At 33.2% G+C, this 23,081-nt stretch overlaps 1 protein-coding gene across 1 annotated transcript in view; it reads right to left on the reverse strand.

The window, feature by feature from the left end:
- The window catches only part of ANGPT1 (angiopoietin 1), a 336,235-nt gene that overhangs the window by 154,309 nt on the left and 158,845 nt on the right, over nt 1-23,081 (reverse strand). Inside the window, exon 2 of the mRNA XM_051970982.1 lies at nt 345-500. Within this exon, the coding sequence (XP_051826942.1) occupies nt 345-500 (156 nt within the window). The remainder of the gene's footprint in view (nt 1-344; nt 501-23,081) is intronic.

Below are 23,081 nucleotides of genomic sequence, written 5' to 3' on the forward strand. Positions count from 1 at the left end.
CACTTATATCACTTCCCAGTTGGTAGCCCAACTGTTTATTTGAAGTTAAATGCTGATTAGTCTTCTTACCAGTCCCTTTTCTTTTGTCATAAATATATACAAAGATAAATTTACCAACCCTCATTAAATCAAAAAAGCCATACAAAATAAGTTAGTCATTCTTTATTGTTGTTAGAAATATGGATACAATATGTATAGAATAGAGTAAGCATATGCTCCTTGAAAATCTGTTTTGAAATGCATTCTTTGTTTTTGTTGAGAGCTTATAAAAAAAAAAAAAAAAAAAAAAAAAAACACACATCTTCATGTTTAACAGCTTGTCGAGTCTGGCCCCAGGGACATACCTGTGTCTCAACATCTGTAAGTTTTCTTGTCTGCTCTGCTGTCTGACTAAGAAGGCTGGTTCCTATCTCAAGCATGGTGGCCGTATGATTCTGAACAGCATTCTGTTGTAGTTGAGCCATCTCCGACTTCATATTTTCCACAATGTAATTTTCAAGCTGTGAAAGATAAAGAAAGAACATAGCATATTCTAAGTCAAACCTTTTCCAATGAGGCATATATTAGTTATTATAACTCAACAAAGCACAGCTGGCAAATCATTCCTTATCTGATGATGGTCTGTTAAGAGACATAACTAGCAATTATGGCATTTAGGGCAGGCAGCATGAAATTCATGCACTAAATCAACATTTCAAATAAAATTCAATTGGTGGCAAAGGGGGAGGGAGACAGAAACCTAGAGGGAAAAGTCCAATGCTAGAGAGAATGACATCTGGGGAGAAAGGGCTGGACAGGACAGGGTCAGGAATGCAGACAACATGTGGCCACAGGAGAAAGAGATTACACCATCTGGTAGCTTCCAATTTCAAGTAATTATTACTGCTAACTCACTTGTTTCTATGCAAGCAAAGAGATCTGAATGCCATCAGAGACATCTTAATTTTGTTTCCTATACTCCCCAGACTAGATATGGCTGTAGTTCCACTTCCCTCGTAATGGTAAAAACAGTGAAGCAAACTAATAGATTCTATCAATTTATCATCACAGACATCACTGGCATAAATAATTAAATTTCTGTCAATCAATCAACATGCTCTTATCGGTACTTTATTATGTTAAGTACTGAGGATACAAAAATAAAAATGAAACAATTCCTGCCCTCCAGAAGCTTACACTTTATTGGGAAAGACAACATTTACATTTTCTCAAGTTGTGACATAAGTATATCTGAGATAGATCCAAATAAATAAAAGAAAATTTTGTTAAAGTTATTGATACCTAAGACAAACAGAAAAAAAAAAAAAAAAAAAAAAAAAAAACTTCTGTAGCTTGAGCTCAGCTTTGGAAGAAGCTGAGGATGCAAACAGGTAGAAGGGAGAAAGGAGTGTTTTATAGGCATGGAGCATTGCCTGTACAAAGGCATAGGGTCCCATGTGTGAGGACCAGAAAGAAGCTCAGTTTGACTGGATTATAGAAAGCAGGAAGGGAAATAATGCAAGATAAAACTGGAAAGGAAGATTGAAGCCAAGCTGTTAACGGCTTCAAATGCAAAGCAGAGGAGTTTATATTTGACCCCAGAGGTAAAAGGAAGCTACTGGTGTTTATTGAGTAGGAAATTTCATGTTTAAATATGTGCTTTAGGAATATTATTGAATTTTACAATTTTCAAAGTACTTTGAGCTACAAAATTCCAATGAATTCTCAAAATGGGCTGTATAGTAGGAAAGGCTTTTATCCACGGGGAAAGTGTCTTTCAGAGGTTGTGACTTGCTCAAGGATGTAGAGCTACAAGTAGCAGAGCAGATTGCTTTTTCTCATCCCAAGATTATACTTATGCAAAAGTAAAAGATCCAATTTTTATTCCTGCTGATATTGTCTTCATATAAAATGCAGAATTGTTCTGGGAGCAATAAAGGATATTACTCAGACTCTCATTTTAAAGAGATTATTGTACCCAAATTTATGCTAAAAGAGTTGCAGAAGAGAAGGATAGGGCTTCATTGGAACTTTGGGTTAGAATAGAGCACATACTTACAGAGTAAATACTAAAAAGAACATCAAGTCATAGAATAGCATTTCATTTTCCTAGAGAAATTATCATTTAATTTCTCATCATCCAATTACATAGAAGTAGTGATTTAGAGGATTTAAGTGATTTAATATTAGGGAGTAAGTAAGAAACTGAGGAGATGAAAGGCCAAATTTTCTTGTATACATATATATATATACACACACATATAGTCTGCTCACTCAATTCCCACATGTCCATTCTCTGGTGACTACATTTTATGATCCCAATTACACATATGTGGAAATTGGAGCCCAGTAAAATCAACTCCAAGGCCACACACAAAAACAATAGCCATTTCTGGATTTGAACTTTGAAGTCTTTCATTCCTACCATAAAGTTCTTAGCCTCATTCAATATTATTAACAACTTCACATGCATTGTCTTTTTTTTTTTTTTATTACAGGCTTAATGAACCATTTTTTAACCTTATATTTTGCTAAATGTTCACAATGTTTATAGTTTACTGATTATTTGATTTTGGTCAAATCACAAGTTTAAGATTATAAATTTCAGAGAAACTGCCACAATGAATTGGTAGAAATTTCCTCCCCTGGCAATTTCTTATGGCAATGAAATTATAGGTCCAAATACTATTCCTAATTATACAACAGTATATATTAAGTGGCTAAATTGAATTTACTTTTATTTTCGAGGTTTTAGGAACTTTAATGTAAAACATAACTATTTGCTGATTCCTAATTTTATATACAACATACTCTCTGATGCAAAGTAGATGGGAAGTGGCAAATGACAATAAGTATATAGCATTGTAAAGTTTGGGGCAGCTAGGTGGATAGAGTTTCAAGCTTAGAGTGAGGAAAACAAGTTTAAATCCAGCTTCAGACACTTAATAGCTGTGTGACCTTGACCAAATAATTTAACTCTATTGCCTCAGTTTCCTCATTTGTAAAACAAGCTAGAAAAAGAAATGACAAAACACTTTAGTATCTGCTGAGGAAATCCCAAATGGGGTCATATAGGGTCAGACATAATGAAAAAATTAAACAACAATAACAAATTGTAAAGTTTGCAAAGTTTCTTACATATATTATTTCATTTGAACCTTAAAAAAGCATCATGAATTAGAATCTATAAATCTTTATCCACTTAACTAATAAGGAAACTGATGTTCATAAAAAACAGTTGAATAAATCAGCATCACAAAGCCAGTAAATGTCAGATGAAGAATTTGAACTCAGGTCTTCCTAATTCTCAAGTCTAGAACTCTAGACATCTGACAATTTTATCCTTGCTTTTGGTCAACATTAACCCAGCAGCAGGACTGTTTAATGTCAACATTAAACAGATCAATTGTAAAGAGACTTAGAGAGCTGCCTGATCATAATTTTTGAAGGTCTCAAATCTGCTATCAAATTCTTTATTAAGGCGGCCGCCACGAAAACTACCAATGCCTCTCTAGTTAATCCATTTTTAATCAAATGGACCTGCCTTCTATAACAGTAATGAACTAACTGCCTTTTATTTTATTTTTTTTTTTTTTTTAAGTAATTTGTATGGTGAAGTAGCAAGAACCAGATGTAGTTGATTTAAAGGCTGAGTTGAGAAGCAAAAGTCAAATATACAACGTGTGATTAATAAGGAGGACCTCTTTCATCTTATCTGTAAACATTCCTTTGCAGATGTATAGCTGTGAAATCCATCCTGATGAGCCACATCAGCTGAATCCAGAAAAAATTCACAACAAATTTGACCGTGTGTCTATATTTCCTACTGATTTTGAAATCATGTTTATTGAAAATGCCAGCTACCTAAAAGTTAAATATTTTATGCACCTCTCAGATTTAAGCCTTAAATTTTGAGACAAGGAACCATAAGGTCTGCCAGGATTATCAAGCAGAGGACTACCAAACCATAGCCACAATCTTATATAGTCAAACTGGCCCAGGTATTTTCCAGAATAGTTCAGGGTTTAATAACTTGCTAGAAGATGTAAATTGTTCATGGAAAAAAAACAAACTTCAAGATCTGTTTTTATCTATTCATTAGCTTTAGTTCATTCATCATTGACTTTATTAGAGCTTTAAATAGGTAGACAAGAGAACCACTTTTATTCCATGCAACCAAATCACAGCTAAAAAGGGCTAAGGACAAGGAGTTGTGCCAACAAGAGGTGAAAGAAGGTTAGGGAGTGGTTCAGACACAGTCTGCTCACTGCTCTGTGGCTACTGCCTCCTCTCCTGGAACCCTTGAGAACCACTAGTTATTAACCACATTGTGCTCTTAGATTGAAGACTCTCAGCCAAATTTTCTCCCATTCCCATTCTATTTATCAGGGATGATTGTGACATATACCACATAGTAAAAGGGCTTTAATTCCCAAGCATGCCGCCCAACTCTGTTCTGAGAGACAACATAATATACTGAGCATAATATACTGCTTTGGACTCCCATAGATAGAATCTAGAACTAAGCACCTAAAAAAATCTGGCATACAGAAAACATTTAATAAATAATTATTGAACTAAATTAAATTAAATAAATTAAACTAAATAAAAATATAAAAATATGAAAAACACTCTAAAATGAAGGAGTAAATATTATTCCAAGAGAAATGTTTTCTCCTACAGGGGAAGGCATTGGTTGATTCCTTGGCAAATGCAATATTTCTCTTTAAAGTGAAAGTTCACAAAATCTATGAAGTGACCTAATTTCAAATACAAAACTACTACAACTCCTACTGAAGTCAACATGCATAATAAATATTTTTAAAGGTCTTTATATGCGAGACATACACAGCAATATGACACCCAAATTCTGTCCATTTACTACCTTTGTGACCCTGTGTGACTGAAAGGTTAAGGTAAGGCACTTAACCTCTCTCTGAGCTTCAGATTACTCATCTGTAATTTGAGTGCGTTGGATTAGATGTCTTCTCATGTCTTTTTTAGATGAAAATCAATGACGATGAACAGGTTTAAGGGGATGAAGGCACAAACACAAATTACTAAGAAATACAGGAGTGAGATAAGTACAAAAGAAGAGCCAGACAGGAGACTGGAAGGAATTTGAAAAGAGAAAGATCACTTTCAGGTGGGGAGGAGGAGTATTATATTAGGAAAGGCTTCATAGAACAGATGATATTAGAATTGGGCTTCAAAGAAAAGAGAATGATTTAAATAGCCAGAAACAGAGGAGACAATTGCATTCCAGACAATGTTACTATGAGTGAAGCCATTGAAGAAGTAGGCCAGATAAGAATGAGGGACAGACAATAGTCTAGTTAGACTGGAAAACAGAGAACATGAAGGACATTAAGATTAATTTGGCTGCAACTGGATTTAGAGCACTTTGAATCATTTGAGAATTACTTCTGAATTTACGTGTTAAACAATAAAGAGATACTGAAAGTTAGGGAAGATAATTATGGATTAGAAAAATTCTTTGTGTGTCAACTATAGATTAGATAGGGAAGAGCTGGAGACAGAGGATCTGGTTAGGAGGATAATATACTAGTTTAGACAAGACATTAAATGATATATATAAGCTTCTTAGAAATAGGAAATCCTTCATCCTTTGTATGTGTGATCTTAGCACCTAATGCATCACATGGCAAATAGTAGCTGCTGTTATTTATGCTTCATTCTAGAAGAGGACCAATGACACCACAAGGGTGATCTCCTGACTTGCCAGTGAATTAGATTTAAGTAAGGCAGAGCTTTGCAAAGTCATCAGCCTCACTCTCTTCTCCAGAGTATTAGTTGACAAAGCAAAAGTCAAGAAGACTGGCCATGACCTGGGATTCAGTGGATGACCTTGACCTTTCTAAATTAAAATTTTTCCCAGACTTCAGTTATCTGAGGCAATGCCCACTCAGTAACTAGTGGTGAATAGCTACTGAAGTTTGAGGATTGGAAGGCGGATCTTTTACTAAGACAATGAGAAAGAATGGGGCAGTCGGAAGAAATGTTGAAAAAGTAGGGTTTCTCAGTGTATTAGTTGTAGAGAGTGATGATGAAGAGAGAAGAATCAAAGATGATTCATATATTTCAAATCTGAATGACTGAGGGAATTGTGATGCCATCAAAACAGAGAAGTTAGAAAGAAAAAAAATAACAGTTTTGAGGTGCCAGTGAGACTTTCACATGGAGAGAATCTGCCAAGAAAATTTAGATATAAGACTAGTACTCTGCATGGTCTTGTCTGTCATCAGTTTACATTTATAGAGTAGTTAGATGGTATAATGGAAGTATATGGAGTCAAGAAGACCCAAGTTTAAATTCTGCCTCAAATGCTTACTGGTTGAATGACCAAACCATGTATTTGTGACCTAACCTTCCTCAGTTTCAACTTCTTCCTCTCTAATATATATACATTTATTTATTTATTTATTGGGGCAACTGGGGTTAAGTGACTTGCCTAGTCACACAGCTAAAATGTGTTAAGTATCTGAGGTCAGTTTTGAAATCAGGTCCTCCTGACTTCAGGGCTGGTAATCTATCCACTGCACCACCTAGCTGCCCCTACATATACTTAAAAACAAACAAACAAACTGCATATGAAAGCATGATGGCTGCCAGTGATAAACTTGTACTTTCATTCCTAGTTTGTCCTTGTCTTCTATGATATATCATTTTAAACTAGCAAGAGCTTTTGAGAGTATAGCCTCTGTAGTTTAATTTTTCCCTGTCATCTTTCTGTCACCCACAAATTGGTAAGAATACTGTACTGGTAATCAATGAAGTGTTTAAAAGCAAAACTCAGATCTCTTTAGGGTATGCAACTAGAGACCTCTCTCTAGGTTAGCATTAGTCATCACTTTTGAATTTCAGATGGTTTCCTATGTAGCTTATTGCCTTTATAATGAAGATATTTGAAGACAGTGGAATAGATGAATTTCCAAAGAGAATATCATAGAGAAAAGAAGGATAAGGGCAATATTAAGAATACCCAAAGTTAAGGAATGGGAGGATAAAAAGTCAGTAGAAGACAGCAATGGAGAAGAAAAAGAAACATGAGTGAAATGTTGAAGTGACCATCATCAAAGAAGGGATGGTCAGCAGTGTCAAATGTTTGGAAATAAGTTAAGGGGGATGATTACAGAGCAAACCATTGAAATTATGTATCGTATTGGAATCAGAGAATTTCAAAGTTCATATATATTTGTCAGCAAAGAATAGGACAAACTTTCAGATCATAACTGCATGTTATAACTTGATCAATGTAAAGATTTTTCTGATGAAGTTCTAGCTGAATTTGAAAATAAGGAAACACAGTCGATTCTGCAACTTTATATTTACATTTTTTAAAATAATACACATTTGGTTGATAGATAGCATGATGTAATAGTCAGAAAGCAGGTCTTGGTGTGGTCCTAACTAATAGCAATTTTATTTTATTTTTCCATTTTTAAAACTCATACAACTTGCTTTGTAGTATATGCTAATCTGAAGTAGCTTTCTTTCTGGTCCTGAAGTCTTTGACTTCATGTCCACACACACAAAACCTTTTTGTGAATACAAAATTTAAGTTCACTAAATACTTGTTAACATTCTACCAAGTGTAAGATATAGTACATACTTCAAAGAAGTATTATGAAGATCAAATGAGAGAATATATGAAAGAAACAAGGTGGCTTGGATTGTTATGGGCCTTATATTCAGGAAAAAAATGGATTCCCTTTTTGCCTCAGATACATATCTCTGTAATCATGAGCAAATCACTTAACCTCTCTCAAATTTGATCTCTTTATCTGTAAAATGGAAATACATTTAGGTACTAATTAGTCTAAATGATCAATCTCCTAAAGTGGTTAAATTATCTAAATTTATAGTGTATATTTCCACTAAGCTAAAATCAATTACCATATTTTATGTAATTATAACTTCAAATTGTATGTATTTGAATATGTTTGACTACTTCAGGGGACTTGTTATTTATAGTAATTAGGACTTAGCTGTAATGATAGCACACAACTAGAGGGAAATAAAGGAAAAAATTTCTGAAGCAGCTACTTTTGAAGCTGGGGTTTGAAGGAGGTATTAAATTTTAACACAAGTAATTTCATTACAAAAGGATTTGGGAGTAAGGAAAAGGAAGGGAAAGGGAATGGATTTTGTGCATATTAAGTGTGAACAAATAAATTGAGAGAATGATAATAATTGCTGACATGGATATAGCTCTTAAAAATCTTTTCAAATGAAGAGAGGAAATGTGGTAGGTGGACAGGGTTTTACATTTAGAATTAGCTCCTGGGTTTAAATTCCAATTTGAACAGTCACAATCTGTGTGATCTCTCACCTCATTTTACAAAGGTAGATACTGGCTTCTATGGCTTCTACAACTAAGTGCTTAAAAGCTGCATTACTATGACAAAATTGCAGAGGAAGGAATTGAACATAGGCTTACTTAACTCCAAGTATAAAATAGTCTGCAAAGCTTTTTAAGCTATAGATCACAACCCCAAATGGGATCACATAAGTGAATGTAGGTGACATAAGATTATGATTTATTATCAGTAAATACTTGATCTCTTTACCTATTTTATCTACCTATATACATGGGGTTACATAAAAATTTCTTGAATAAAATGGGGTAACAAGTTGAAATGTTGAAGAAACCCTGTGTTATATAGCATACTATTGCTGTGGTAGGAAAGATCAAGGTCAGTTTGGTTTTGCCTTTATATCACCAGCACCTAACACAGAACATAAATTATTACCACTTATAAAAATACCAATGTCAAAACATTTTCATTTTACACCTTGTATAGGAAAAATTGATTTGAACCTTCCTCTGCCTACAGTTCCACACTAACTATAAATGAGCACCTAAGAGTAGTTCTTAGTGAACTGCCTAGATCACTTAAGAGTTCAATTACTTGCCCAGATTCACACATTTTCTATGTGTCAGAGGTGGAACTTTAAGCCAGGATGCCCTGACAACAAAGTGGATCCTCTAAAACCTCAAGAAATAATGTTTAGATTGAATTTAACAGAAAGGAACCTAGTGGTCAAGAGTCATAAGATACCTGAAGGAAAGTAATATGAGAATAAAATTGAAAATCTAGGTTAGGACAAATTATGGAGGACTGATGCATAGGGCATTCCAGGTCCTATACAAGATAACAGATGGATAAACAGAAATATTAATAGATATACATATCAAACATGGACCTGCAATACATATATACATGTGTAAATATATATACACACACATATATATATTATGTATACATGCTTATATATGTGAATATATTCATATATATGTTATATATGTGAACATTTTTACAGTAAATATTTTTATGCTTATACATACATAATAGCATTGTCCTATAGCTTGAAGTTATCTTACATTCTATCTCATAGAGCCAAAGGCATACTTTTCTAAATATTATTTAACAAAATAAAGTTTAAGACCTATAAAAATTCACAAGGGCATGGTTATTTTTCAAATATGATGTGGATTAAGGGAACCCATAGTGTGTGGTACACATGGTATTATTCAGTTATGCCAAAACAACCATGAAATAAAAGTAGGGGGACAAGTATGGGATAACAATAAAAAAAAAAAAAGATCAGATCATGCAAAATATTTAAAAATAAGATTTAATTTTGTCTAATATAATTGTTTTATAAATTGTCAGCCACATTGGAAAGGCCATGTAAAATCTGGATCCTCATGATTAGGTGGGAGGAGTGGTGTTGCAGAACAATTAGGAGCTGAGGCAGAACAATTCAGGGAAACTGAGGCAGGACAATTAGGGAAACTGAGTCAGGATAATAAAAGAGGATTGTGGCACAACAGTATCACCGTGGGTAACTCAGAAGGACATTCACAGGAATTATATAACACCTTACATTAGATACTTAATAAACGTTTGCTAAATTGGAATTGTGTTATGGAAAAGGATGGATTTTGATAATAGATTCAATTCCCATGCTAACAAAATGCCAGACGATCAAAGTTTTCAAGAGATCTTACTGCTTCACATAAACCAAGCAACTTAAAAATGAGATGGGATGGGAGGGAGTCCCATTTAATAAAAGTCATAACAGTCCCCCCTATAGTATTTTATTTTTCCAATTATATATAAAAATAATTTTCAACATTCACTTTTATAAGATTTTGAGTTCCAAATTTTTCCCTCCTTCCCTTTCTTTCTCTCCAAGACAGCAAGCCATCTGCTGTAGGTTATACACATGGAATCACATTAAACATATATACATATTAGTCATGTTGTGAGAGTAGAATAAGAACAAAAGGGAAATACCACAAAAAGAAAAGACAAAAAAAAAAAAAAAGACTGAAAATAGTATGCTTCGATTTGCATTAACTCCATATTTCTTTTTCCATAGCATTTTTTCATCATGAGTCTTTTGTAATTGTCTTAGATCATTGTATTGCTGAGAACAGCTAAGTCTATCAAAGTAGATCATTCAGCAATATTGCTGTTTCTATGACAATATTATCCTGGTTCTGCTCACTTCACGATGTATAAATTCATACAAATCTTTCCAGATTTTCTGAAATCCTCCTGCTCGTCATTTCTTATAGCACAATAGTATTCCATTATATTTGTATGCCACGATTTTTCAACCATTCCCCAAATGATGGGCATCCCCTCAATTTCCAATTCTTTGCCACCACAAAAAGAATCACTATAAATATTTTTATACATATGAGCTCTTTTTCCATGTTTATGATCTCATTGGGATACAAAGATCAAAGGGTATCCAGTATTATAGTTCTTTGGGCAGAGTTCCAAATTGTTCTCCAGAATGACTGAATTAATTCACAACTCCACCAAGAATGCATTGGTGACCAAATTAGCTCACATTCTCTCAAAGATTTATTATTTTTCTTTTCTGTCATATTAGCTATTCGGATAGGTATGAGATTGTATCTCAGAGCAAAACAGTCATTCAAAAAATATTTAAAAGAAGTGGAAATCAAGTAAATGTAATTGAAGAATGGTTTCCTATATTGTAATATATGAATATAATAGAATATTACTGTATAACAAATAGGGAGAATTCAGAGAAGTATGGATAGATTTAAGTCAGAGGATCATGGATTTAAAGGTAGAAAAGATCATAAATTTGGAGGTATAGAAGCTATACAGTCCATATTTCTGCTCCTTATTTTACAAGGGATAAATATGAGGCACTGTGAGGTTATGTTATTTATACTGGGTTAAACAGTATCTAGGAAGCATAGGAGATTTTACATGTAAGTCTTTTTGACTCCAAATCCTGCAACATATCCATCATGGCACAAAATACCTGAAGCAAACTGACAAAGGATAAATTAAATAGAAATAACAAAATAAAAAACACAATATCAACACCAATATAAGTGGGAATATTATTGAAAAGAGTACTGTGCCATTAGAATAACCAAACCTGGACTCTGAAAAGAGTTGGGAAAAGATAACTTCTCAAAAAGATCTCTGGGTATGGAATATTATATATATTGTCATACATCACCAATATCTTTGTTTTTGCTGAAATTTTTCCATCTTTAAAATCATTGTAAATCTGAGTAGAGGAGGAGAAGGGAGGAAATTATAAATAAATATGATATAAAACAGAAAGCATCAATAAAAAATTACAATTTAAAATTTTGAAAAAAAAATTATCCAGGAGTTGCGATCTCAGCCCTCACCAACAATAATAACAAAAATTTTAACTGAATGGATAAATGCCAGAATTTTTTTTTATTCCAAGCAGGTGCTTCTAAACAGAAAATGACCATCAGAATTTAAAAGTAAAGCCTTAATAGTTAGCAGACTTAATTTTTTTTTTTTTTTAAGGAGTAACTTCATAATGGAGAAACTTACTATCATTTTTTCTGATATTACATATTAAATTGCCAGATAATATAACTTTTAAAATTAAACATCATTCCAACAAAGCTTCTCTCTTTAGTGTTCTGATTTTTGGCCATTTTTTTTTTTTTATGCAAGCAGGGACCTTTATTTATGTTTCTTTCTCTTTAGGAATGAGACCCCCTATTCTCTGCCCTTCATTTTTACATTATTTCTTTATTTATTTTATAGATAGTCCTTCTATTAATTCAGCTGCATCTGCTTTCAGTAATACTCATTGAAATTATTAAGGATTGTTTTTCCTTTTTTCAGCAATATGGCTTTACTCAGTGGAATGCACAATAAGTTTGTAACATTTGCACACATAAAACTGTCAGAAAGTTCAACATTATTGTATAACAAACATTCCAAAGGATTATATGTTAAAACTATCTAACTTTGTCCTCCTGAACAATGTCTCTTGAATAGTTTTGATTCTGAACAATGAGTCTACACATTAGGAGCAGTTAGGAGGAAAAGAGGAATTTAAAGTCTACTAAGTAAAGGATAATGACTTCTGACACATATTATACTAGAAATTAAATCCTCTTTTTTACCCTCTTACTTTGATCAAAGACACTATAAGCTCTAGCCATTGTTTCTTCTGGTAGAAAGAAAATGGAACATCACCCAGAGGTCCTTATTTGTCCTAGAGAGCTGTAGCAAGTGAGGCTAATTTTCATAACAAAGAAATGCTCTCACAATTAAGCACATTGGATTGGAAAGTCAATGAATAATTTTTAAAATGCGTAGGGCTAGTATAATCCCAATCCAGAGGGGAGGGAAAAACAAATAAACCAACAAGAAAATATTTTAATAACAACAAACAAACAAATAGACTGACAAAAACAAGCAAACAAATACTGATAAAATCAAAGAAATAACAAGACAATTAAACTGGCTGGCAGCCTGCTTTTTTGCAGAAAGAGGTGAATGATCAGGGTTCTAATTCTTTCTCTGTCACAGTAGGTGTAATCCCTTTGCTTTTGTTTCTTTATCTGTAAAAGGAGAGGTTGGATAACAGGATTTTTTTAGCTCTTTTGTGATTCTAAGTATCTTGTCTCATGAATATCTTCTTGTAGAGGTGGCCATTTGTTAGACAATACATATTATGAATTTATTTGTTCATTTCAATTGTAAAGGACATTTCTGAAAAGCTATGGGATGTACAACTCTGTGATTCTGTGATTTTGGGATATCCAAAAAGCTTTGGTTACCACGCATTGGTTATTGTTTTAGTTTGGGAGGAGAAAATAAACATTTATTAAGCACTTATTATATGATAGATATTCTGTTAAATGCTCTACCAATATTATTTCATTTGAGTGGAAATAAACCTGAATTTTGTTTCTAAACCTTGACTAAAAATGCAATTTGATCCAAAAAGCATTTATCATTCACCTACTATGTTCTGGGATACAAAAACAAAATGAAAATCTGTCTCTGCTTTCAAGGAATTTGTTGGAAAAATACAGCAGTGGAAAAGGACATTATTAGACTTTTATTCTTTAGTCTTTCCAAATATCATCAGAAACCCTTATTTCTCTATAAACTATCTAGAGTTAATAAAAGACTTATTTTGATAAAATGGATAAACAATTGAAGTCTCTGAAAATAAAATATAAGTATATGCTTATATAATATATATAAATATATATAATATAATATAATATACTTATTATATTAAAAATCCATTTCACTTGCATGCTATGGCATCACCTCCCTAATGTCATGGTTCTATCTGAGAAATAGGACAAAATTACAATTGAAATGACCAAAAGACAAAAAACAATTCTTCAATCCCCTTTGGACATTGTTCATTGCCTTTAATGATATTTTTTCCCTGAAAGAATTTATATTATTTTTAATCTTGTTATTTAGATAGGAAAAATGCAGTTTCTTATATGATTACAACTAAATAGTAAAATAGTCAACATGCATTTATTAACTGCTTGGCTTGTTGCCAGCCAGTGTGCCAAATATTAAGAATATAAGAATATTAAGAAAAGTAAAAACAATCTCTGCCCTTAAGAAGCTTACATTCTTATTTTAAATTTATTTATTTGTTTTATGGATATAAAACTCCATGATGCTAGAGTTATTTGATTTATTATGTCATTGCCATTACCCTTTTAAGTAAATCCAAATGTCAAGTAATCACTTATCTTAATGATTAGCAGTGTACAGGTTTATGGGTTGTTCAGGAGGACTAGCACCTCTGGTGTGGGAGTTGTTGAATTATTTTCAAGACTGCTCATTCATTTTTGTTGTTCAACTTAGCCCAACTCTCACATGTGGCTCCAAAAAGTTTTATGCACAGTGATCACACTCCAACAAACAGCCTTTGCAGATGGGTCAAACAATGTTGAGGGTAACCAACAGGCTTCAAAATCATTGATGATTTGGGGGTTTGTCTACCCCGAAGCATATGAAGACTTCCCCTGGTGGGGGCCAGTGCCTATTGCTTAATATCAGTAGGTCCCTATCTCTCCAAAACATATTCAGGATTATAGATTTTAGCTGGAAAGAATGTCAGAGTTCATCTACTCCACATCCCCCATTTTAGATTTGAGAGAACAGGCACAGAAAAGTTAAGTGACGTGGTTTTGGTCTTTCTCAAGTTTCTTGGCCTCCAGATCCAACATATTCCATGGAACTTCCAAGTCTAGGCCCTCAGGTGCCCAGAAAAAATCTGAATTTCTTCAGTCCCAAGACCTCTGAGAGAAAAGGTTTGGATTTTGTTTGTTTTATTTGTTTATTTCTTTCCCTGGGACTTTTATTCAAGTAGAGTGGGTCTAAAGAAGCCTCCTTCTTTTGAGACTACTTAATAGTGAATTTGAGCTTGCTTAATCAGACAACTGAAGCCCTAACCTTCTTAAAGGTTATTGGTCTTAGGTGATATAGTAGATGATGTTCCAGGTCCAGAGTCAAGAAGATACCTCTTCTTATATTCAAATCCAGCTTCAAACACTTGCTAGTTCCCTAATCCTTGACAAGTCACTTAATTTGTTTGCCTCAGGTTCCTCATCTAAAAATAGGGTGGAGAAGGAAATGATAATCTACTCTAGTATCTTTACCAAGAAAACACCAAATGAGTTTAGAGGCAGATGAGGGGTGGGGAGTGGAGGGGAGAAGAGAGGGCAGGAAAGCTTGAACAGCAACAATATGGAAGCGTTCTTATGGGAATATGAAACTAGTATATATAAACCTATATAAAGTGAAGATAATCATCATAGGCATGAATAGAACTTGGATTTGATATGCTTGGGTATGTCAGCACCCTGATCTATGCACTATGGATACACTGATGGCAGTAACAGAGAAAATGTCAAATTCAATAAGAAGCCTAAGAGACACCTTTGTTATATTTAAGTTTGAAGCTGGGGAAGATGGAAGATGAACCCTTCTTTGAAAGTCAAGGATTCTCTTATGCCAAAGTGATATTTGCATGAATTTGTTCAAGGAAAGGACAGTGCAGTGAGTTAATATTCATTATTGGCAAATTCCACTCAACAGTTTTGTGTCTTCTGGGCTAGATATCTGGATTCCAAATTTGGAGCTTGAAGGTTTCTTGAAGGCCAACTAGTTCAAACTCCTTATTTTGCAGAAAAACAAAAACAAAAACAAAAATGAATCTCAGATAATTGAAGTGACTTGTTCAAAGTCAAACAGGTAGTAAATGGCAAAAATGGTATTTGAACTCAGTTTCTTTCCCTCTAAATTCTGAATTCCTTATGAAGAGAAAAGATATTAAACATCTGCTATTTGTATTGAGTGGTACTAAGTACTGTCCAGAATATAGAAGTATAAAATAATGGTCCTCTGATTCTAAGACTTATGAATCAATTAGTCATTAATCAACAAACTCTAAGAAAATAGTCTTTCCTCAGCCTATTATTCTCATTTAACTCACCTATCCCCTTCTTAAGAAGTTTTAGGTCACCAGTCTTTTTTAAAAGACCTTAAGATGGTTTTACAGTATTGTGCCACAGTTTCCTTTTATTGTTCTGCCTCAGTTTCCCTAAATTGTTCTGCCTTAGTTTCCCTAAACTATTCTGCCTCAGTTTCCTTAAATTGTTTTGCTTCAATTCCTTGAATTGTTCTGCCTCAATCACCCTGGTTGCAAGCCTTCCTGACTATTAGGACTGATATAATTTAGGGCTGGCTACTCTGGGTCATAAATTGTAAATGTTTAATCTCAGATAAAGCTGAGATTTTCTATTTCAAACATCCTGGCTCCTAAATCCTCCTAAGTTATCAAGAATTTATGGTCTTCACTCCCTCCCCCAACTTGTCAGAACCAGGTTTATTATGGTCCATTCCTGAAAATTTCCCCTCACCACTATTGGTTCACCATCCTTTGGCTTTGTTTTCCCTGATAGTTTGAGCCCTATAAAAATCATTGGAATCTCACATTCAACTCTGGATTATTTGAAACAAAAGTCCAATTTTGCCCTGGGTAGGGAAATGGATTCTGCTCTGACCCCAGACAATCTCTCCCTCTCAGAAATTCAAATAAAATGTTAAAAACTCTCTAATATCTACCTTGCCTCAATTTATCTGGCATTATAATAGCATATAACACCCAAGAGTTTTAAAGCAAGACTTACAGAAAGCTTTACAACTTCTGACAAGCATTGCCATGAAAAAGATTTTAATCCACAAAAGCTTCGGTAAGATTTGACTAAAATTTGAATAATAATGAGAATCTCAGAAAAGCAATTAATGATATAAATAAAATGATAATTCTCCTGTTATGAAGCATGGACTCAGCTGAGTGATATAAAAATTCAGAATTAGTTAAAGTTTATGTGTTCATTGAACCATCTTTGTTCATTAAACCAGAGTTTATAAAACTATTCAGGAAAATTACAGTGTAAAAGATTTTAAATTATTAAACAAATTGAGTGATCTCTCTTTTGTTATATTTCTCACAACGTTATAGCCATTGGAAGAAAGTCTATAACAACTGGGAATCTTCAGACTGAAAAAAAGAAAATTAAGAAGAACATAAGGATACTGAATTAAAAAAAAAATCAGGAAATATGGGGACTTTATTTACACTCCAAATTCAAAGTAAGGAAAACAACTCAAGTCAAATTCTAATTATTTTCAAATATTCTACCCAACTCAATTGTATTGAAATAAAGTGGTAGTCAATGTTAATCACTTAGCACTAAATCAATAAACATTTGAGGGGAAACTCAAGAAAGAAGTAGCTATGCTGATCATGGTAAATCAAGCCTAGAGTATTTGATGCTGGGGGAAGAAGGATAATGAGACTGTTGGATTGCTTGAGTTCAGGAGATCTGAACAATAATTGAGTATATGCAGTTAGAATAAACATAAATACAGTTAGGTCCACTCAGGAATTAGAGGGCCACAAAACTATCTAAAGAGAGAAGATCTGACCCAAGGGGAAAAAAAAATAAAGCAGATTAAAGTTTCTGTGCTAGACAGTATTGGGTTCAGGCCCATGAGAATCTAGCATCCTTCCAGCTTGGGCAAAACAGGAAGAGCCAGTCTCAAAAAAAAAAAAAAAATCAATATCTAGAAGGAGAAGATGGTTAACAGTGTCAAAAGAAGAAGATAAAAAGCCAAGTAGGATAGGAATGAAGAAAATGACTAATGATTCTGCAACCAAAAGATCATTACTGATCTCAAGCAAAATGAAACATTGACATGAATGTAGAAAATATCTCTCAAGGTTACCTCAGACAAGAAAAATAACAATCATGTACCAAGCAAAAATTTGTGCATCTAAAGATGTAATAAATATAGGGCTAGATTTGGATTCAGCTTAACCTGAAATCAAAACTTACCTATATGTGGGGCCATAAATGGATCACTAAAACTCTCTAAGCTTCAACTTTCTCATCTGTAAAACTGGGATTATTATCCAATTTTGTCTGTTTATGCACAGCTCTATCTCTGTGTTCATATGTATGATGTATGTTCTACAATAGAAAAGAGCCTAATTAACAAAAGAATATAAAATTTTAAAAAAATTAGTCCTAACCTACAGGTCATTTCAAATCTTAATGCTGTTTTGAGCTTGTAAAGCTTAATATTCATTTATCTGTCTTTGTTTTAATTTTAATATTCAATAGTTTTAAGCTTTTAAGCTCAAAATTGTACTAACACCTTTAGAACACCTATTATAAACAACCTTTTCCAGTATTCTTATAGAATGGATACTCTAATAGAAGAATTATGATTAGCAAAAACATCCCAGATACTAGCACCCAACACAGATGATGCCTTTTCCTCTAGTGAAAGAGTCAGATAGTCATTTTTCTTTCCAAATAATTTCTGAACTTAGTGCCACTTTATTTGGCTGCTTTAGGAATAGTGCCCTTAACTCCTGCTTGAGAAAGTAATGGGTAAGGATTAAATTTTATTTTTTTTCCTTCTAGACACACTCTGACCTGCAAAAACCTTCTCTGTTAACTCATAAAAAAAGTTTTACCGTCTATTTGCCTTAATGGATTTTGAAAAAGCATTTTCCATATTAAGAAACTAGTTAAATCTGTCACAAGAGCATGGAATGCTGCAAGTAAAAGTTGCTTCCAGTTACCCACAGCGTAAAGCTACAGGATCATGTTTATTTGGAAATTAATATAACATATAAAAGTATAAAATTTGCTCAAAATGATATTTTATATAAAGCAGAGCTCTATATCAACTCCTTCTAAAAAAAATGTGTTCATATACAGTCTGCTTTAGAAACCAAAAGAGGTCTAAAGTTAACGTGAAGTAATGGATGGGGAGCTTCCATCAGAACTAGGAAGACAGATTTCATTCCAGGCTTTTTCACATACTAGTGGTGTGACTGAGCAAGTCATTTGATTTCTTAGTAGCTTAAGCAATTCTTTAAGACTGAAATATGAGTAGAGAAACGATAGTGCTAAAGTTTTCTTATCTGATTGTTTCCTGTGCTAATGAAATCCATAAGTGTGGTTATCTTTAACTGAACTAAAGGGCCCATGTATAAAAATATGGGTTTAGAGTCAAAGGACCTGGGTTCAAATTTCACCACACATGCTTTTTTTCTAAAGAATTACTTATCTAGGTCTCCATGTACTCATTTGAATGATGATATTCTAAATCTAAAGTCCTACTACAAAATGGTCATTTTATAGTTCAGTGGTAAGGAAGTTTACATTGTCCTTTTCTCTGATACCATAGGTAGTAGTCCTAATGGTCATAACAATTGCATTTAACACTTAACAAGGCATCGTGCATGCTTTGTGTTGGTTATATAAATCATTACACCTGAATGAAACTGCAATCTCAGTTATGTGGGTTTTCTCTTCAATGGGGAAGCTCAAATATCTACCCATGCTCTTTTCTTTTCCTTCCAATATTGTTGTTGTTTAGTTGTGTCCAGCTCTTCAGGATCCCATGGACTACTGAATGTTAATACTGTACATGGAATTTTCTTGGCAAATATCCTGGAGTAGTTTGCCATTTTCTTCTCCACAAACAGAAGTTGTGACTTCCCCAGGATTGCACAGCTAGTAAATATCTGTGACTAGATTTGTATTCAGGAAGATGAATGTTCCCAACTCCAGACCTGGCATTTCATTCACTGTGCCACTTAGCTGCCCAGCTATGTATATAAAAGCTTATGGTATTCTAGAGATCTCTCTGAAAACCTTTGAAATTGATTATGAGATATAGGAAACACTAGTATGGGACCACCAAGAATGGTATGCTAATATCAATGAAGGTGCTGTGCTCTACAAGGAAAGCAGAATTGTAGTAGCTCAAAAGAGAGGGGAAATGCTCAAATTCAGAATCATCTTCATTCTAAATGTTTGTACAGATTGTGCCTGAACTGTGGTAGAGCCTTCTGAGGTCCTATTGTTCTAATCAGCCACACAGTCACACACACTATTCCTTGATCCCAACATTGCATTGTCATTTTGGTCCTTTTCAAGAATGAAAGACAATCACCACAAAGAAAAGTCCATTATCATAAAGCTGATGAACAAATCATGGCTATTTTTTTCAATCACAGCAATTCATGAAGACCATCTTTTCAGGGTAAAGAGAGGTTTTAATTTGTATCAATGAAACCTAAAGACAAGGGAAATCCAGATCTTTAAAGAATTTGAAGTATAGTTTTTGAATGATATAATATATGAATTCCAAACAAGTACAGACAAGAATGACTCTGATTTAATCAGAAAGAGCTATTACTATGAGTTGGGTTGGATGGGGTTTTGTAAAGGAGGTTAAAAGTGAAGTGAAACATGAAAAATTAAAAGTTTTAGTTGCATAGGCAGATGCAAGGCAAGGAACATCCCAGGCAAGAGGAATGAAGGGACAAGAGTTCAAAGTGAACATTCCACATCTGGAAGACAATAAATAACTCAGTCTGGCTAAAGCAGAGGGTTCTGAAGAAGAGTGACGAGAAATATAATTATTAGCATAAATTTGACCTAGATTGTAGAGGGACTTAAATACTAAGCCATGGCGGTTAAAACTGATTCCCTTGAAAGGATATGGGCTGTAGGGTTAGAGAACAGTTTTCGCTGTTTCACAAGAAGAACCTCAAGTTTTAAAAACTTTTTTTACAACAGGAAATTTTGCTTTAAAAATATCAAAATTTGATTTGTGGCATATTGCATCTGGGAAATATAATATTTCCTTGCTTATTGAACTTTGGGTTTAAGAAATTTCCAATTTTTGAAATATATTTTTTCCAACTGTTCCAGATGATCATCTGCAAGTTTCATTTATGGGAAGGCCAAACAATGATCTCCAGCAGTTATTGAAATGTCTAATGATCTCCAGCACTTATCTTCACAGCATAGCTCATCCTTACTTGTCCAAATAATTAAAAGAATAGCCCATTTATAGCAAGTAATAAACTGTGAGGACAAACCTTAATTGATATAGGAAACCACCTCAAATCTTCCCTTGCATAAATACAAAAAAAACCCGTTTCTTTTGTTTCACCAAATGTAGTTTTATAAGGGGTTTTTCTATTTCCTTTGGAAGAAAAAAAAGAATTCCAAATATAAAACAAAATGTGTCTTTTTATGTATTACATTTTGTTTTTCACTCCAAAATAACCATCATAAATATCTTGGAAAGTACACAAAAAACTTTTTAAAAATGAACTGACTGAATTATATGCCTTGAAACATGAAAGCTTTGGATTACCTAAAATAAAGAACTTAAATATAATAAAAAATAAAGAATTTAGAACTTAAATACACACATACACATAAAGTAGTTTTTTTTTTTTCAACTAGCTGCTTCTAATTTGAAATGAAATAAGTATGGCTGTCTCTCTAAGAGGTATTTGTCATTATATTTATATCATATTCTAGACAAAGAGAATAAGTTAAAATGTCAAATGTCAAAATGTCAGATTTAAAAATACATCAAAAATGTCAAAATGTCAAAAGATGTTGACATTAAGGAAATGTCAAAAAAAAAAAAAAAAAAAAAGATGACCAAGGATATGAGTGAGTTTTTTCGATTGTCAGGTTAGATTTCTTAAATCTCATAGCATGACATATCTATCTATGGCAAATAACCAGACATCCTTGAGGCAAACTTCCAAGTCAAACTATATTGCCAAGACTGTAAAGATTATATTCTCACATTGCCCAACATGTCCTAAATGAAGAAATTGTAGTCATCATTGACTTTGCTAATCATTTCATGCTGTCATTAACTCTTCCCATGCAAATGGACAGTTGATCAATTATCTAATGAATTTTTGCAGTGTTACTACTTAGCTTGAAGAATTTGAGTTAAAAAAAAAAAACTAGTGCCCTTTCATAAGATACTTGAGATTGATTTAAAATCAATTTAATAAATACTTATTATTTGTCCATGATGTTTCGAGCAAAGTACTAAAATGGGCAATAAAAAGAAAACCATGCAAATGGTTCCTGTTCTTAAGGAGCTTACATTCTATTAGGAGGCGATACAACAATCATAGATTTAGTCTATAGAAATATGAATTATTTGGGAAATGCAGAACTTGAAACACTAATAATTGGAAAAATCAGGAATGACCTTTTGAAGAAGGTGGCATTAAGTTGAGTATTGCAGTAAGGCAGATGTTTACAAAATCATAGGTGAGGAGGGAGAACCTTGAAGGCATGGGAACAATCTGTGCAATGGATTTTGTGCAACAGTTTGACTGAATGAGTTTAAACTGAGTTTCCAAGTTAAGAGAACATTTCCTCAGTTTTTCCTTTTTGAAGCCAAAAGGTCTTAATCCCTTTGAGAAACATCAACAAAATAAGGAGCAGATCACATGTATCTGTATTTTAATAGGTAAGTTTTCAAATACTGATGTGAGGGTCAGAGGCTTAGCCAAGAACACAGTGCCAAGAAAGTTCAGAGTAAGCATTTGATGCTTCATCTTCCTGAGATCCAAATTTAGTCCTCTGGTCACTAAACATGAATCTTATATGTACTTACATAGGGTTATTGTAAAGTATTGTAATATTTAAATTATTTAAACTTCACATGTTCTCACAAGGAGTAGTCAATGTTTCAAGAAACAATAAACAATTCTTTCAAACTTTTCATCTCCAATGAACTTCAAGCTATATAAGAGAAGCCTTCACTGAACTTGGCTAATGCCTATCCTATTATTAAAGATTTAGGTACCATTTTACTCATTTAAGTTCTACTTAAATGACTGCATGCAGAAAACTCATTAGTACACCAAAACTATTTTTTTCACTGAAATTACTTTGTTCCTTCTCTGTTTTTCTTTGCTTCTGTCATTATTTCTGTCTTTCTCTGCCTCTGTTTTTGTCTCTATCTCTGTTTTTCTTTTCTGTGCCTGTCTCTCTGTTTCTTCACAGTTAACATTTCCTTTTTTTAAACTTACTTTTCTGTTCTATTCTTTTCCCCCATATTGGTCTTTTAGTTTTGACAGTGACTATCTCTTTCATTAAGAGCTATTTAAAAATAAAAATAGAATTTTTATAGTACTTTGAAGCTTCAAAACAATTTACATAAGTTATTTCATTTAATCCTTATAAGAATCTTTTGAGATTATCAAATTATTGTTTCTATTTTTACAATTGAGTAAACTAGAACTAATAGAAATTAATAGAAATAAGTAACTTTCACATTTTCACATATCCATTAAGTATCTAAAGTAGGATTTGAACATGCCGTTTTCTCACTCCAATAATT

This window comes from Antechinus flavipes, chromosome 1 (genome assembly GCF_016432865.1).
Source record: "Antechinus flavipes isolate AdamAnt ecotype Samford, QLD, Australia chromosome 1, AdamAnt_v2, whole genome shotgun sequence".
NCBI lineage: Eukaryota > Metazoa > Chordata > Mammalia > Dasyuromorphia > Dasyuridae > Antechinus > Antechinus flavipes.